Below are 17989 nucleotides of genomic sequence, written 5' to 3'. Positions count from 1 at the left end.
AACCACCCCCATGGCTCAACACTTCAATTCCCCCTCCCACTCCAACAAGGACTTGCAGGTCCTTGGACTCCTCCATCGCCAGACCACAGCAACACCACAGCTGGAGGAAGAGCGCCTCATCTTCTGCCTAGGAACCCTCCATACACAAGGGATGAACTCAGATTTCTCCAGTTTCCTCATTTCCCCTCCCCCCACCTTGTCTCAGTCCCAACCCTCGAACTCAGCATCACCTTCCTAACCTGCAATCTTCTTCCTGACATCTCCGCCCCCACCCCCACTCCGGCCTATTCACCCTCACCTTATCACCCTCACCTTAACCTCCTTCCACCTATCGCATTTCCAACGCCCCTCCCCCAAGTCCCTCCTCCCTACCCTCTCGGAAATGACTGCCAGACTACTCAGACTCCTTGGCATCATGGTAGCCCAGAAACACACCAACATACTAAAACAGCAGCTAATGAACTTGAAAGACCCTGTACAGACAACAACAAAACAAATGTAATTTACAAAATACCTTGCACGAATTGTAACAAACACTACATTGGAGAAATAGGCAGAAATCTAGCCACCAGGATACATGAACGTCAACTAGCCACAAAAAGACACAAACCACTCTCACTAGTATCCTTACATACAGATGAGGAAGGACACCATTTCGACTGGAACAACACATCCATCCTAGGACAAGCCAAACAGATACACACACAAGAATTCCTAGATGCATGGCATTCCAGCCGGAACTCTATCAACAAACACATTGACTTGGATCCCTAAAATAACAGGATGTGATGTCACCACAGGAAATGACATCACCACCCCAAGGAAACCTAAACACACAAAGAGAAAGTGAGCCATACCACCAGTGTTTCATCTGGATGCTCACTGAAGATGTTACCTAGTATGGTGACAAAACATCTGAAAATGAACCTTACAGCTCAGTGAGCAAACCTACATCCAGAACCTTAACCTGAGCTACAAATTTTCTCAAAACACTCGGGTGCTGTCAGCTAGGTGCATTTCTATAGTGACTCCTATGGCCACCAGACATTCCAAAAAGATTTTACTATCAGAATAATTTTTTTTGAAGCATGACCATTGTTGAAGCGTAGTAACAGGCAACTTATAAACAGCAAGCTCCTGCAAAGGGCAATACGATCATGATCAGATTATCACTGCTTGTAGTGTTGATCAAGGGATGAGTATTCATGAGGACACTAGGGCCATATGTCTGCTGTTCTTTGAAATAATACTGTGGGATGTTTATGTACTCCCCTGAATGCCTCTTAAAACTGATCCAAAAGACACATCTTCAACAGTGCAGCACACCCACATTGCTGCATTGGAATGTTAGCCTTGGTTTTAGTGTTGAACATCTGGAGTGGAGCATGAATACTCTGGCTCACAGTGGAACATATGGTCCACTGAGCAATAGCTGCCATATCAGGCTATATTAGCTCAGCTCTTAACTAAGTGGAGCTGAAAAGGTTTAATGTCTATGCCCAAATAACAAGCAAAGGCTTTGGAATTTCTTATCGAGTCATAATGAGTTCATCTATAAAGTGTATATTCACAAGTTGCTCATTTACTACGAAACACATACCTGCAGATTCTGGCAATGTATGTAGCTCCAAGGTCGGGTTAGGGTAGCTCTCTCCAATGTTATTCTTGGCATAGATTTCCACCAGGTACGGTGAATTTGGCTCCAGCCCTCGCAGCTGGAACTGTGCAACAATGTTTTCTCTCACATTGATTTCTGTCTCCTGAGTATAATCCTCCGCCCCATAGATTTTGTAGCGTATTACAATTGATGATATCGAGTTGCCATCTTCAATTAACCATGAAATAAAAGCCGAGGAGTCGGAGATATTAAAAATCTTGACTTTAGCAGGAGCAGGAGGCTGTTCTGTCAAAATCAATAAGATCACATGGTTAACTGCACAGCCCTCAACTCTCAAACAATTTATGGAGATGACCACGCTGACAACAGAACTGTGCTGAGTTGGATAAAGTACAATTTTCAGTGAGATGCAGCAACATGGAGACATGGGTGTACACAAGTGTTTGAAGGTGGCTGGACAACTTGGAAAAGCATGGCCTCCTTACTAGAGGAATAGATCATGCAAGCAGGAAATTATGTTCAATCCTTTAGGAAACATTGGTTCAGCCTCAGTTTGAGGACTTAAGACTTTGGGTCATTTTGCTAGTAATGTCAGTGAGAATTCAAATTAACTGTACAGGTGTGTGGCCACCAGGAGACTGTATTAGAGAATAACAAAGGGATGCAAATATTATTGGGGGAAGCAGCATTGGGATAGAGCAGTAAGTTAACAGGTCGTGTCTGGTTAAGGTTAGATTAGATTCCCTACAGTGTGGAAACAGGTCCTTCAGCCCACCTAGTCCACACCGACCCTCCGAAGAGTAACCCATCCAGACCCATTCCCCATATTTACCCCTGACTTATGTACCTAACTCTGTGGGAAATTTAGCATGACCAATTCACCTAACCTGCATATCTTTGGACTGTGGGAGGAAACCGGAGCACCCGGAGGAAACCCACACAGATACGGGGAGAACATGCAAACTCCACATACACAGTCACCCGAAGCGGGAATCGAACCCAAGTCCCTGGCGCTGGGAGGCAGTAGTACTAACCACTGAGCCACCGTGCTGCCCCTTAAGGGAGAAGTTGAAACTCCCTTAAATCAGTTATGCTGCAAGTATGCTCATCAAGGCTGAGGGGTAATCTTATACAGGTTTATAATATCATGAGGGGCATGGACAGGGTGAATAGCTCAGAGGTTTTCCCCAAGGGTGGGAGAGTCCAAACTAGAGGACACAGGTTTAAGGTGAGAAGATAAAGATTTTAAAAAAGACTTGAGAGGGGTAATTTTTCATGCAGTGTGTGGTGCATGTGTAGCATGAGCTGCTAGAGGTGGTGATGGAAGCTGGTACATTTACAACATTTAAAAGGATTCTGGATGGACATATGAATGGGAAGGGTTTACAGGGATATGGGCCAGAAATTGGCAAATGGGACTAGGTCAGATTGGAATGTCTGATTGGCGGAGAAGAATCTGCTTCTTGTGCTGTACAACTCTATGACTCATAGAATATTACAGCACACAAAGAGGCCATTCATTCCACTAGGTCTGCACAAAGTCTTTCAAACAGTAATCAAGTTAGTATGATCCCCTTTTCTATTTCTCAATAACATAGCAATTCTGTTCTCCGTTTTCCAATCAGTCAGTGCATTTCCCATTCTTGTCATTCGCTATTACTGATGTTGGACTTGCACCCAAAATGCCGATGTGTCCCATAAAGGCTTCTACCGATGTCTAAACAAATGCAGAAATGCTTTGAGAAGTGTTCCAGGGGATTTCACTGGAAATATTAGGCAGAGCTATCCACCCCCTTATTGCTATAGATTCTTATACAAGCTCACTCAAATCTCCCATCACCTTTGTGCATTTCACTCATTTCGGGATTGGCCAAAGTTCTACAATTTATTTCCAGATTTGAAAAAACATGTTAGGGCTGAGTCAGCACTGCTTCATCAAGGGGAGGTCTTGCCTGAAAGATCTGTCAGAATTCATTGAGGATGTAACAAGCAAGTTAGACAAAGGACAGCCAGTGGGCGTGATCTCTGAATTTCCAGAAGGCCTATGACAAGATGCAACACAGGAGGCTACTAAGAATGATAAGAGTGTTAGGGACAAGGTACTGGCATGATAGAGAATTAGCTGACTGGCAAAAGGTGATAATGTGATCTTTTTCATGATGGCAGCTGGTGACTAGTGGAGCTCTGCAGGAGTTAGTGCAGAGACCACAAATATTCATGTTATACATTAACAATCTGGAAGAAAATTGAGGGCATTAATGCTCAGTTTACCAATGCCATAAAGGTAGATGGAGGGACAGGTAGTGTTGAGGAAGTGGTGAGGCTGCAGAAGGACTTAGACAGCTGAGGTAAAGAAGTGGCAGACGGAATACAATGCTCAAAAATGTGAAGTTATGGTAGGAGGATTAGAAATACATACTATCTTCTAAAAGTGGAAAGGCTTTGGAAATCTAAAGCACAAGGGGATTTAGAAGTCCTTAGTTTAGGTTTCTCTTAAGGTTAACATGCTGATTCAGTTGGCAGTTAGCATGGCAAATGCAATTCTTGACATTCATTTCAACTGGGCTAGAACATAAGAGCAGAGTTGCACTGCTGAGGCTGCAAAAGGCTCTGACCAGATCACATTCGGAATATTGTAGCAGTTTTGGGTCCAGTATCCACGGAAGGATGTGCTGGCACTGGAGGGGGTCCAGAGAAGATTTAAAAGAATGATCCTGGGAATGAAGAGCTTGTCGTATGAGGAATGGTTGAGGATCCATGGTCAGTGTTTGATGGAGTTTAGAAGAATGAGGGGGATCTCACTGAAACTCACAGAATACTGACAGGCCTGGATAGAGTGGATGTGGAGATGATAAAGGGTTATGGAGAAAAGGCAGGAGAATGCATTTGAGAAACATGTCAGCTGCAATCAAATAGTAGAGCAGATTAGAGGGGCTGAATAGTCTATTCCTGCTTCTATATCGTATGGTCTTATGAATAATGAACAAGGAACAGGAGTAGGCCATTCAACCCTTTGAGCCTGCTCTGCCATTCAATAAGACCATGGCTGATCTGATTTTAACCTGAATTCTACATTCCTGCATATCACTGATAATCTTTTAACACTTTGATAATCAAGAAGCTATCCACCTTAAAATATTTAAAGACTCTTCATCCACTGCCTTTTGAGTACAGGAATTCCAAAATACATAACCCTCTGAGAGAAAAGTGTCTTTCCTTATCTATGTTTTAAATGGATGGCCCCTTATTTTTAAACTATTATCCTTGGTTCTATATTCTCTCACAAAAGGAAACATCCTTTCAACATCCACCTGGTCAGGTCCCCTCAGGGTCTTATATTTTTCAATTACATCACCTCTGACTCTTCTAAACACCAGAGGATATAGGCCTAGTCTGTCCAGCCTTTCATCATAAGGTAATCCACTCATTCTAGGTATTAGTCTAGTAAACGTTCCTTGAATTGCTTCCAATACATACATCTTACATTTATTACAGTGACTGCACAGTTTCCCTATTGTGGTCTCACTAATGCCCTGTATAATTGAAGTATGCCATTCTTATTCTTGAATTCAATTCCCCTTGCAATAAAACTTCAACATTTTAGTTGCTTTCTGAATTACTTGTTGTACCTGCATACAAACTTCAACAATTCATTCATTGGAAAATTCAGATTTCTTGGGTAGAACATAGAACATAGAGCAATACAGCACAGAACAGGCCCTTCGGCGCTCGATGTTGCGCAGACTTGTGAACTATTCTCAGCTCATCCCCTACACTATCCCAAAATCATCCATGGGCTTATCTAAGGGTTGTTTAAATCTTCCTAATGTGGCTGAGTTGATTACATTAGCAGGTAGGGCATTCCACGCCCTTACCACTCTCTGCATAAAGAACCTACCTCTGACATCTGTCTTAAATCTATCAACCCTCAATTCGTAATTATGACCCCTTGTACAAGCTGACATCATCATCCTAGGAAAAAGACTTTCATTGTCTACCCTATCTAATCCTCTGATCATCTTGTACGTCTCTATCAAATCCCCCCTTAGACTTCTTCTTTCCAATGAGAACAGACCCAAGTCTTGAGCTCGACAACCTCTCACCATTTAAATAATATGCTTAATTCTTATTCTTTCTGCTAAAATGGACAATTTTACAATTGAACCTTCCCTGAATCTAATGAATGTGTTGTAAATGCTTCAGCCATATTATTTGCATTGATGTGTTGGGCTGACCCACCATTTGAGGATAAGGATATTTGTGAGCCATCTTCTCCAATGATATTTTTAGTTGTCCATCACCATTCACAACTGGATGGACTAGGAATGTAGTGGATAGATCTGAACCAGTGGCTGTGGAATTGCTTAGTTCTGCTTCTGCTGTTTTGTACATAAAAAGTCCTGTTTTATATCTTCACCAGACTGACACCTCATTTTTAGTAGGCCTGGCACATCCAGGCATGCCCTCCTGTATTCTTAATTATATCAGGGTTGACCAAAGCAGTGATTCCACAATCTTTAAATAATTTTAAGGCAGAGATAAATAGATTCTTGATTACCAAGGGGTGAAAGATTATTCAGGATGTAGAGGAATGTAGAATGGAGGTTAAAATCAGATCAGCCATAAGTGTCGTGAATGGTAGAGCATGCTGGTAGAGCCAGGTTAGAGACAAAAAAAATTGTAGATGCAAGGTAGACAAGCAAGAGGCTGGGACAACACAGCAAGCCAGGGCAGCGTGAGGAGATGGAGAAGTGGTGGCATGGATTTATCTGGCACAAAGTCAAGGGACCTCCAGTCTTCAAACAGCAGTAATGCAATTAAAAGGAAAGCAAAGGAAACAGCCAATGACACAGGAGTAGCCTGACAACCAGCAACCCAGGAAGTAAAACACACTGATTATCTTTCTAGTTTTAAAAAGTTTACAGAGAATAAAAAAACAAATGTAGGATACAAATTAGAAGCAGATATATCTTATATTTTATGGAATATATTAATATTTTGGAATTTTTATCATGGGATACACAAAAAATGACATTACACAATCATAAAATCACTTGTACACCAGTTACAACTCATATACATAGTGCAAATTATACATACAGCATCCTCACTTTATCACTAGGGGTACAGAGCACAAGAGCAAGGAGGTGATGTTGAATTTACGTCAGACGCGTGCTAGATTTGAGCTGGAGTATTGCATATAGTTCTGGGTGCCACATTATAGGAAGGATGTGAACACAGTGGAGACAGTGCAGAAGTAGTTTACAAGAATGGTTCCAGGGATGAGAAACTTCAGTTATGAGGTCAGATGTTTACTTTGGAATGAAGAAGCTAAAAGGAGATCCAAGAGAGGGTTTTAAAACCAAGTGGGCTGAATAGAGTAGAAAGGGAGAAAGTGTTCCGACTCAAAAGAAACATGAGAGCGTAGATTTAAAGTGATCTCAGAGTCATAGGGTAATAGTGATGTACAGCATGGAAACAGACCCTTCAGTCCAACCTGTCCATGCCGACCAGATATCCCAACCCAATCTAATCCCACCTGCCAGCAGCCAACCCATAACCCTCCAAACTCTTCCTATTCAAACACCTATCCAAATGCCTCTTAAATGTTGCAATTGTACCAGCCTCCACCACTTCCTCTGGCAGCTCATTCCATACACGTACCACCTTCTGTGTGAAAAAGATGCCCTGTAGGTCTCTTATAAATCTTGCCCCTCTCACCCTAAACCTATACCCTCTAGTTCTGGACTCCCCCACCCCAGGGAAAAGCCTTTGCCTATTTATCCTATCCATGCCCTTCATAATTTTGTGAACCTCTATAAGGTCACCCCTCAGCCTCCGACGCTCCAGGGAAGACAGCCTCAACCTGTTCAGCCTCTCCCTATAGCTCAAGACCTCCAACTCTGGCAACATCTTTGTAAATTTTTTCTGAACCCTTTCAAGTTTCACAACATCTTTCTGATAGGAAGGAGATCAGAATTGCACACAATATTCCAACAGTGGCCTAACCAATGTCCTGCACAGCTGCAACATGACCTCCCAACTCCTGTCGTCAATACTCTGACCAATAAAGGAAAGCATACCAAACACCTTCTTCACTATCCTATCTACCTGCGACTCCACTTTCAAGGACCTATGAACCTGCACTCCAAGATCTCTTTGTTCATAATACTCCCTAGGACCTTACCATTAAGTGTATAAGTCCTGCTAAGGTTTGCTTTCCCAAAATGCAGCACCTCACAGTTATCTGAATTAAACTCCATCTGCCACTTCTCAGCCCATTGGCCCATCTGGTCAAGATCCTGTTTGTAATCTGAGGTAACCTTCTTCGCTGTCCACCACACCTCCAATTTTGGTGTCATCTGCAAACTTACTGACTGTACCTCTTATGCTCGCATCCAAATCATTTATGTAAATAACAAAATGCAGAGGACCCAGCACCGATCCTTGTGCCATTCCAATGGTCACAGGCCTCCAGTCTGAAAAACAACCCTCTACCACCACCCTTTCTGTCTTCTACCTTTGAGCCAGTTCTGTATCCAAATGGCTGGTTCTCTCTGTATTCTGCGAGATCTAACCTTGCTAACCAGTCTCCTGTGGGGAATCTTGCTGAATGCCTTAATGAAGTCCATATAGATCACATCTACTGCTCTGCCCTCATCAATCCTCTTTGTTACTTCTTCAAAAAACTCAATCAAGTTTGTGAGACATGATTTCCCACAAAACCATGTTGACTATCCCTAATCAGTCCTTGCCTTTCCAAATACATGTACATCCTGTCCCTGAGGATTCCTTCCAACAACGTGCCCACCACCGACATCAGGCTCACATGTCTACAGTTCCCTGGCTTGTCCTTACAACCCTTCTTAAACAGTGGCACCACGTCAGCCAACCTCCAGTCATCTGGCACCTCACCTGTGACTATCAATGATACAAATATCTCAGCAAGAGGCCCAGCAATCACTTCTCTAGCTTCCCACAGAGTTCTAGCGTACACCTGATCAGGTCCTGGGGATTAATCAACTTTCATGCATTTCAAGACATCCAGCACTTTCTCCTCTGGAAGATGTACATTTTGCAAGATGTCACCATCTATTTCCCCACAGTCTATATTTTCTATATCCTTTTCCACAGTAAATACAGATGCAAAATACTCATTTAGTATCTCCCCCATTTTCTGCGGCTCCACACAAAGGCCTGATCTGCAAAAGAAGAATGGATGAGGTGTGGTAAAAAGTTTTCACTCAGCAAGTGGTTACGGTATAGAATGAAATATGATTGAATTGTTGCATTCAAGAGGGCATTGGATTGTTATTTGGATTAAAAATAGTGTACAAGGGTGCAATGTGGGAGGCGTGTCGGGACGAAAATAGACAATGATGCTCATTTAATAAGCTAGTGCAGGCACGTCGGCTGAATGGCTTCCTGTGCTGAAACACTTCTGTGAGTAACAAGGGTTTTAGCAATAATCTTACAACATAAAAAAGGGAATTTCTCATCAGCTCAAAGCTATCTAATTTATTGGAGACTGCAGAGTTTGCAATTCTGCATTCTGTGGCGAAACTTAGAACCACTGACAGAATTCTTGCTTTCAGCATTGAACCGCTTACATTGAGACTCTGCAAATTGCTGTCATGTTTAGAGGATTACGATAGTTGATTGGTTCACTATCATTACTATTGCAAAATCTGGGCAAAAATACAGATCTTATTTATTTTCTGTATCTACAATTAAAGTAAATAAAGTCCTGCTCTCTGCTAAGATGCATGTTTACAGTAAAGTAAATTTATGCTGGCAATTGTATCCAAAACAGCTTGAAACAACCTTGTTTACAAGCCTGTGATTACATCAATCACTGTAGAACTCCTTGTGTACAGGAAAAGGTCTTTGAATACTTGTGTATAGTTTATAGATGTTAATAAATGTAATAAATAAATTAATTAAAATGTCTTATTTTTGGAACAAGAGTTTAGGCATTGCAAAATTAGATAAACTGAATGCAGAAAAAGGCCATTCAGCCCAACTGGTCCATCTTGGTAAATGTTCTTTACACAAACCTTCTCCTACTCAAATTCGTCTCACCTAGTCAACATCTCCTTGTTATTGTTTTCTCCTGTTATGCACTAATCCAACTTTCCCTAAAACACATTGGTTTTATTCACTTCAACAAGTTCCTGTGATAGTGAGTTTTACATTCTTACTACTCTGAAAAGAGAAGCGTCTACTGAACTCCCCATTTAACGTAAATGGCACATATTTACAATCCATTGTTGTGGATTCTTCAGACATTGTATCTATGTCTGATCAATCCCTTTGATAATTTAAAGGAATGTAATCGGATCACTCCTCAGCCTTCTTTTCTCTGGACGGTATCACTGAAAACAAATTTCAGAAGCAGCCAAAGGGAAGGAAATAACTTACTGTTGCTATGTGTCCATGAGGTTACCATATCACACCATTCGCCCACTGAATTTGTCTGTGCTCGCACTCGGCATTGGTACTGCTGTTTAGGCTGCAGGCCCTCAATTTCCAGGCTGGACTGGTTTCCGGGAACATCCATGGTAATGGGCTTTTCTTTACTGTCATTGGCAGCATGGCACTCCACATGGTAGGTGATATCCTCCAGGTTCCCGGCAACTGGCTGCCACTTCAGCCAAAGGGATGTTTGGCTTTTGGGTATAACTTTAAAACCCGTTGGAGCAGGAAGGGCTGTAATACCGACACAACCAAGAATAGATACTTTATTGTTTATTAACCATTCACTGTGCGTTAGGCAAAAATGAAATGGAAATGATTAAAACTAAAACTTCCAGTTCTCTTATTCAGGTAGGTTTGAAACACTATGTGAGTGTTTAAAAAACAGGATGGAAACTTTGCTTTAAAAGCAGTACAAACACTTGTCTCTACCGGTGAAATGGTCAGTTTCAAAAAATGGATAGATAGACGTGTGAACATGTGAAGTCCTAATCTCTTGACATTGACGCTTGTTTACAACAGCACTTTGTATCTTCAAAATTCGGCTGCCTCTGAGTCATACAGCTATACAGCTTAACCTTAGGCCTAATCCTTCCATACCGACCAGATATTTTAAATAAATCTAGTCCCGTTTGCCAGCATTTGGCCCATATTCTTCTAAAGACTTCCTATTCATGTACACATCAAATGTTGTAATTGTACCGCCCTCCATCACATCTTCTGGCAGCTCATTCCATACACATACCACCTTCTGTGTGAAAATGTTGCCCCTGAGGTCCCTTTTAATTCTTTCTACTCTCATTTTAAACCTAAACCATCTCATTTTGGATACCCCCACCCCAGGGAAAAGACCTTGTCTATTCATCCTATCCATGCCCCTATGATTTTATAAACCACTATAAGGTCACCCCTAAGCCTCTGATGCGCCAGGGAAAATAGTCTCACCTTATTTAGCCTCTCCCTATAACTCAAACCCTCCAACCCTGGCAACATCCCTATAAACCTTTTCTGGACCCTTTCAAGTCTCACAACATCCTTCCTATAGCAGGGAGAGTAGAATTGAACACGCCATTCCAAAAGTGGCCTAACCAATGACCAGTACAGATGCAACATGACCTTCCAACTCCTATACTCAATGCACTGAGCAATAAAGGCAAGTATACCAAACACCTTCTTTACTATCCTGTCTACCCGGAACTCCATCTTCAAGGAACTATGAACCTGTAATCCAAGGTCTCCTTGTTCAGCAACACTCCCCAAGACCTTACCATTAAGTGTGTAAGCCCTGCCCTGATTTGCCTTTCCAAAATGCAGCACCTCACATTAATCTACTGGCCCATCTGATCAAGATCCCATTTTTACTCTGAGGTAATCTTCTTTGCTGTCTGACATACCTCAAATTTTGGTGTCATCTGCAAACTTACTAACCATACGTCCTATGTTCATATCACTTATACAAATGATGAAAAGCAGTGGACCCAGCACCAAATCTTGTGCCACAACGCTGGTCTCAGGCCTCCAGTCTGAAAAGGCACTCTCCACCGCCACCCTCTGTCCTCTACCTTCAAGCCAGTTCTGTATCCATATGGCTAGTTCTCCCTGTATTCCATTCGATTTAACCATACTAATCAGTCTTGACTTGCACCAAGTCTCATTTACCCATTACCTTGTATTTGTTGAGTTACAGTAATTCCTGGTCCAAGAATGCATTGATTTTTACATTCTCATCCTCTGGTTCAAATCCTCCTGAGGCCTCCCAATGCCAGTCCCACAACTCCGAGATCTCTGGTTTCTTACAATTCTGACCCCTCAACTCTTCCACCACTGGCAATTATACCTTTAGTTGACTGAACTGCAGGCTTTGGAATCACCTCCCCAACTCTTTATATTACTCTTTCTCTTCCTTTAACTTGTGAGTGAATACCTAGCTCTTTGAGGCGGCTTTTGGTCAAGTGTTACAATGCTTTATGATGTTGCTCAGTATCAATTTTCTTTTTGAGAATATTTCCGTGAGTTACTTTAGGGTTGAACCTCATAGGAAGTCTCTAAATGCAATTTGTTGAGATTGCACAACCCCCTTTGTCAGCATTAGGAACATAGAAATGAAACAGAAGTTGCTTGAAAGGTTCAGCAGGTCTGGCAGCATCTGTGAAGAGAAATCAAAGTTAACATTTCAGGTCCAGTGACCCTCCCTCAGTCGGGTTTTTATGTAGAAATGTAGGTCCCTTTCAAATTGATTGCGAACTGGTGATGCTCATCAAACTTTGTAGTTAAGAGCTGAGTGCAAGGGTTGTCTTGTTGTGCAGAGATTGAGTCCCTAGCCCTGGATCAGGAGGCCCAGGTTCAAATCCCACCTACTCCAGAGGCGTATAATAATATCGCTGAATGGGTTGATTAGGAAACGTAGATTAAATGAGAAAAGATGGATGTTTTCCAGTTCTACTTCAATTTAGTTCTCTCTGCATTTCTCCCTCACTTTTGATTTATATTTCCTGAATCAGGCTCTGCACATAAATTATTCAGTTGAAGCAAAATTAATTTATTGTTGTCAGTTAATAGATGTAAAAAACCCATTGTGATGAGGAACTAAAATGTGCTCATGTGTGTTGGAGCACTTCTGGATTGAAAAAAATAACAAAGAGCTGGTTTCTCCCCTCCCCCTCATTTTGATCCTCTTTCTAATCAAGAACCTATCTATTTCTGTCTTAAATACACCCAATGGCTTATTCTCTGCAGCTTTCTATGGCAATGAGTTCCACAGATTCACCATACTCTGTCTGAAGAAATTCCTCCTCATCTCAATTCTAAAGGGCTGTGCCTTCACGCTGAGGCTGTGCCCTCAAGTCTTAATCTCTCCTACTAATGGAAACATCCTCTCCATGTCCATTCAATGCAGGCCTCTCAGTATTCTGTAAGTTTCAATGAGGTTCCTTCCTCATCCTTCTAGATTACATCAAGTACAGACCCAGAGTCTTCAATGGTCCTCGTATGACAAGCCCTTCATCTCTGGGATCATTCTTATAAACCACCTTTGGACCCCCTCCAAGGACAGCACATCCTTCCTTAGATACAGGACCCAAAAGTGCCCACAATATTCCAAATGCTATCTGACCAGAGCCTTATACAGCCACAGCAGTATATCCCTGTCCTTGTGTTCTAGCGTCTCAAAATGAATGCTAATACTGAATTTGCTTTCCTAATTGCCAAATTAATCTGCACATTAACCTTAAGAGAATCCTTAACTAGGACTCCTGAATGTAGGGAAAGGAAACATTTGGGAAACATTGTTCACAATAGAGTTCATGAGATTTATCTGCAATTACTGAAAACTCCAAGGCAAACCCTGAAGGATTGGCAACCCTATGTAGGAGAGAACCTGAAATGGATCTGAGTGATGTGAGTACTTGACCATTGTTTTTAAATGGCGTGACCTTCCTTTGAACTGAGAACTGGCCAAGTCAGTGTCAAAGGTCATGCTTAAGTATTTAATGGCATATGGAGTTTTAATCCCATTGTGTTCACAGAGTTTCCCTCCCCCAGCCGCCTTTCTAATTCCTTCCTGCCTTTCCTTCCTGTGGGTATTAAGTCAACCTAGGATAATATGGTGCTGGTAGCTCTCCAAAATCTATCCAAGTGCCTTATTTTGATTCTGTCTAGACAATAACAGGTTCTTCTACACTGAAGAACATCACAGGCAAATTCAGTTCTAATCTTACTGAGTATTTATGCACTTGCACTATCACAAGGGCCCACTGAGTGTGAACCCAGAATTATTGTTCCACACTCTATAACTGGGAGTCACTGGAAAAGCCCCTCTGCTCCCCTGATTAAAATCAATGATATCTTTCTAATTCATTGCGTTAACAAATTTCAAACACTGCATCAATCATTCTAATTCATGTTCAGTGATGCAGCAACATTTTGCTGACAAATTCTGGCACAGAATATCAACTGAACTATTCATGCAGCAATAATAAGTTAAATTGGCAATTTTTAAGTATCATTCAAAAATGTTTGTTTAGAGAAGTTGACACTATAGCAAAAAAATCCAAACAAAATTTACAATGAAGGAACCACGCAGCTTTGTGTCTATGGCATTTTACTAAACGGGAGTTCAAATAAAATGCTTGTACTGGCATTTCTGTTGTTAACTGCAACTGATGGTTTAGCAGGAAATTGCCTGAGATAGGTTTTAAATTAACATAAAGTCTGAACATATCGTTAAACAAGAAATCAGTTGCTCTTTGGGGATTTGTGTACATTGTGGAGCTCGTCTGCATGGACAGATGTTAACCCCACATAGCATTAGAGGAAAAAGTGCTAATGTGGGTGCAGGTATGATTTCCACTTCCATTTAGCAGTCAGTCAGAGACACTAACAATTACTGTTTAAACACTACGTCCTCTTTCGGGGTTCCTACTGTCACTGGACTGACAATCCAGACTTGCAAAAATGTTTCAAACGGGTTTGAATCCCACCATGGCAGATCAAGTATGAATTCAATAAAATCTGGAATATAAAGTCTAATGGTAACCATGGTAAAAAAATTAGATTGTCGTAAAAACACATCTGATTCACTAATGTCCTACTGGGAAGGAAAATCATCATCCTTCTAGCAAATCATTTGTTTTTATCAATTGCTAAAAAGTCTCAGAAAAGGAATGAAATCCGAGAGACCACCTTGGCACCATGAACAACGGTACTAACTCCCCTTGCCAACAATTGGAGGCTGATGCCAAAATTAGGACAACTGTTTCACAGACTCATCAGGCAACAGCCTGACATTGTCTGTAAGGTACGACCATGAGTATGACTGGCCCAGACATCACCATCACTGTGTATATCTGGCAGAGCTGAAAGCAGAGTGGCATACATTCAATGAGAATTCCCACACTGATTCCAGACCCTGCCAAGCCTCATGGCACTGTTGTTTATGACGAATTACTCATCTCTGGTACAAATTGTTGAATTACTGCTCCGGCATGTTGAACACCTCTTGGAGGAAGCATTGAAAGTGGCAACGGCACAGAATGTACTCTGGGTGAGGGACTTCAATGTCCATCATCAAGAATGGCTTGGTATCATTACTGCTGACTAAGCTGGTTGAGACCTACAGGTGTTGCAGTATCACCGTGCTAAATGGGATATACTTTGAACAAATCTAGCAACCCAGACTGGGCATCCGTGAATTCCTCAGAGTACAGTCTTTGCCCCAAACAGCTCCAGCAATATCATCAATGACCTTCTTCCATCATGAGGTCAGAAGTAGGGATACTTGCTGATGCTTGAATAATATTCAGCACCATTTGAGAACCCCTCCTCTCCCACAGGTGCTGTTGCAATCTGTGTCCATGTGCAGCAAGACCTGGACCATATCTATGTTTGGGCTGACAAGTGGCAAGTAGCATTCGCATCACATAAATGTTGGACAATGGCCATCTTCAACAAGACAGAATCTAACCATCACCAATTCATACTCAAGGGAATTACAATTGCTGAATCATTTAGTATTTACTACCTGGAGGTAACTGTTGACCAAACAGAGTTGGAACAACCATATAAATATGTTATCTACATGAACAGGCTAGGAATTCTGGATTAAGCTACTCACCTGTCCACAAACCCAATTCTCTATTGATAAGGCGCAAGTTGGAGTGTTATGGAGTACTCTGCACTTGCCTGACTAAACAGAGCACCCAAAAGCTTAGCACCATTGAGGACAAAGCAGCCTGCTGTCAGCATCATCTTTCAAAATTCATTAGCAATGAAAACCAACAGCAGTGCATACCATCCACCGTTTGTACTGCACTAACACAACAAGGCTCCTTCCAAACCCATGACCTCTACTACCTGGAAGGACAGTAAATACATAGGAACACAATGCTTCCAAGTTCCCCTCCATGCCACTCACAGTCCTGCTTTAGAACTTTACTTTTGTTCCTTCATTGTTGCTGGATAAAATCATGGACCACCCTCCCTAACAGCACTGAGGTTGTGCCTACACCTTAAGTAGTTCAAGTAAGCAGCTTAACACCAAGTTCTTCAGAAAATTTAGTGAGCAATGAAGCATAATCCCATGAATGAATTAAATTAAGTTAAAATAAGTAACTCCTTTTGATCACAATAGCATCCTAGAGATTCATCTTTAGTTCCTGGAGATTCCTGAAGGTTTGCAACCTAAAGGATATCCCATTTAAGAGTTGGTCTTGCAAAAATCTTTCCCATTTGTATAAAAGTCCTAACATAATGAATAAAATTATTACGAAGCACACACATAGAAGTATTCAGTAATAAAATGTGCGCATTCCATTACTTGGGCAATCAGTCCAGAAACTTGCCACAGGACCAGGATGTCCTTCTCCTCCTTCTCCGGGCCTGCTCAGTTGTATGCACACATTGTACTGGCACATTGGTTGTAGATTGTCCAGCTTCACCAATTCTGATGGATCTGTCACTGAAGGCAAAAAATAATATGCAGATTATTTTGATTAGTCTTTGAGATTCAATGAATCAGTAATGCTGAAATAAAAGGTATGTTTTTCTTTTGTGGTACCAGTTCAGCAAAGTTAAAAATCACACAACACCAAGTTATAGTCCAACAGGTTTAATTGGAAGCACTAGCTTTTGAAGCATCGCTCCTTCATCACAACCACTTGATGAAGCTAGTGCCTCCAATTAATCTTGTTGGACTATAACCTGGTGTTGTGTGATTTTTAACTTAGTACAGCCCAGTCCAACACCAACATCTCCAAATCAGTTCAGCAATGTCTCCCTAATTTGAGACTTCCATCAATTTGAAGGACATGGAAAGCAAATACATGGGGAGCACCACTACCTCCAAAGATGCTGTACTTTTAAATCCCAATTTGTCTTAATATCAGTTATTTAACAAATAAACATGCATCTTTTTCACTGGCTGTATTTATCTTGCAACATTAATCTTTCTGCAATTATAAATTATACATTCTTTGTAATAAAGATCTCAGTTGACTTCATCTGAATGTTGTATCCCCTTGTAAAAGTAACAACATGAAACATTCTGTATATACTCTATTCATTCCCTTCTTTATTATACACCTTTCAATCTGCTTATAGATTTAAATCACTCTCTTCTGCGATGTATAACAGATCTTTTCAGTATCCCATCATTGCTAAATTCCTGCATATTGGGAACCATTCTGACAAAACTGGACTGCTCAAAGACTTAAGCCTTCTTCCTAAGGAGGGTGCCCCAAACTGAACATGTGTGAGGTTGTTTTGAATCAGGTTTAGAAATGTAGCAATTGAAATTTATAGCTTGCAATTGCTATCTCACTGATATTGCAGAAGAGGACTAACTGGCAGAGTCTCATCACCGTAGCATTTGTTTTATTCTTCTGTGCCTCTGGTGAAGTAGTCCTGCAAATAATTATCTTTATGACTGCTTTTTGAATCTTGTTTTCTTCTGATACAGATGCTGTCTGTACTGTAAAGTGACAATGTCTAATACTCGTCAGTTGCTTGTGAACATAGGATGACGTGAATCACTTCAAGATGTTTATAAATTTGTTATATTTCCTCGAATAAAACTGAGCTAAGTAGTTCTCCCTTCCACAGAATTTATTACATGCCACATGTTCCAAGACCAGCATCACTGTTATGGAGATGCAGAGAAATCATTTTAACAGTTAATAGGTTGAAATATTTAATTCCAGTCACATTGCTGTGGAAAAGTTTCAAGATATCCCATGCGCATAACCTCATGGAAACCTCTTTGAGGAAATTCCGTCAGTAAACAATAAGATTAGTAACAAAATTTTTAAAAGCCTTCCAAATTTTTTGATAATCCTTTTCGTGCTTCATCCTGAAGGGCAAAGGCAGCTGACACAAGGGAGCACCACCACCTGCAGATTTACC

At 41.3% G+C, this 17989-nt stretch overlaps 1 protein-coding gene across 1 annotated transcript in view; it reads right to left on the bottom strand.

The window, feature by feature from the left end:
- tek (TEK tyrosine kinase, endothelial) overlaps window positions 1–17989 on the bottom strand; it is a 122026-nt gene that overhangs the window by 40051 nt on the left and 63986 nt on the right. Inside the window, exons 11-13 of the mRNA XM_060839881.1 lie at window positions 16407–16547; window positions 10040–10327; window positions 1601–1903 (exon numbers count right to left, since the gene is read on the bottom strand). Coding sequence (XP_060695864.1) covers window positions 1601–1903; window positions 10040–10327; window positions 16407–16547 — 732 coding nt within the window. The remainder of the gene's footprint in view (window positions 1–1600; window positions 1904–10039; window positions 10328–16406; window positions 16548–17989) is intronic.

This window comes from Hemiscyllium ocellatum, chromosome 2 (assembly GCF_020745735.1).
Source record: "Hemiscyllium ocellatum isolate sHemOce1 chromosome 2, sHemOce1.pat.X.cur, whole genome shotgun sequence".
Lineage (NCBI taxonomy): Eukaryota > Metazoa > Chordata > Chondrichthyes > Orectolobiformes > Hemiscylliidae > Hemiscyllium > Hemiscyllium ocellatum.
The sequence above is the reverse complement of the archived record's forward strand: the minus strand, read 5'-3'. Positions and strand labels throughout refer to the sequence as shown.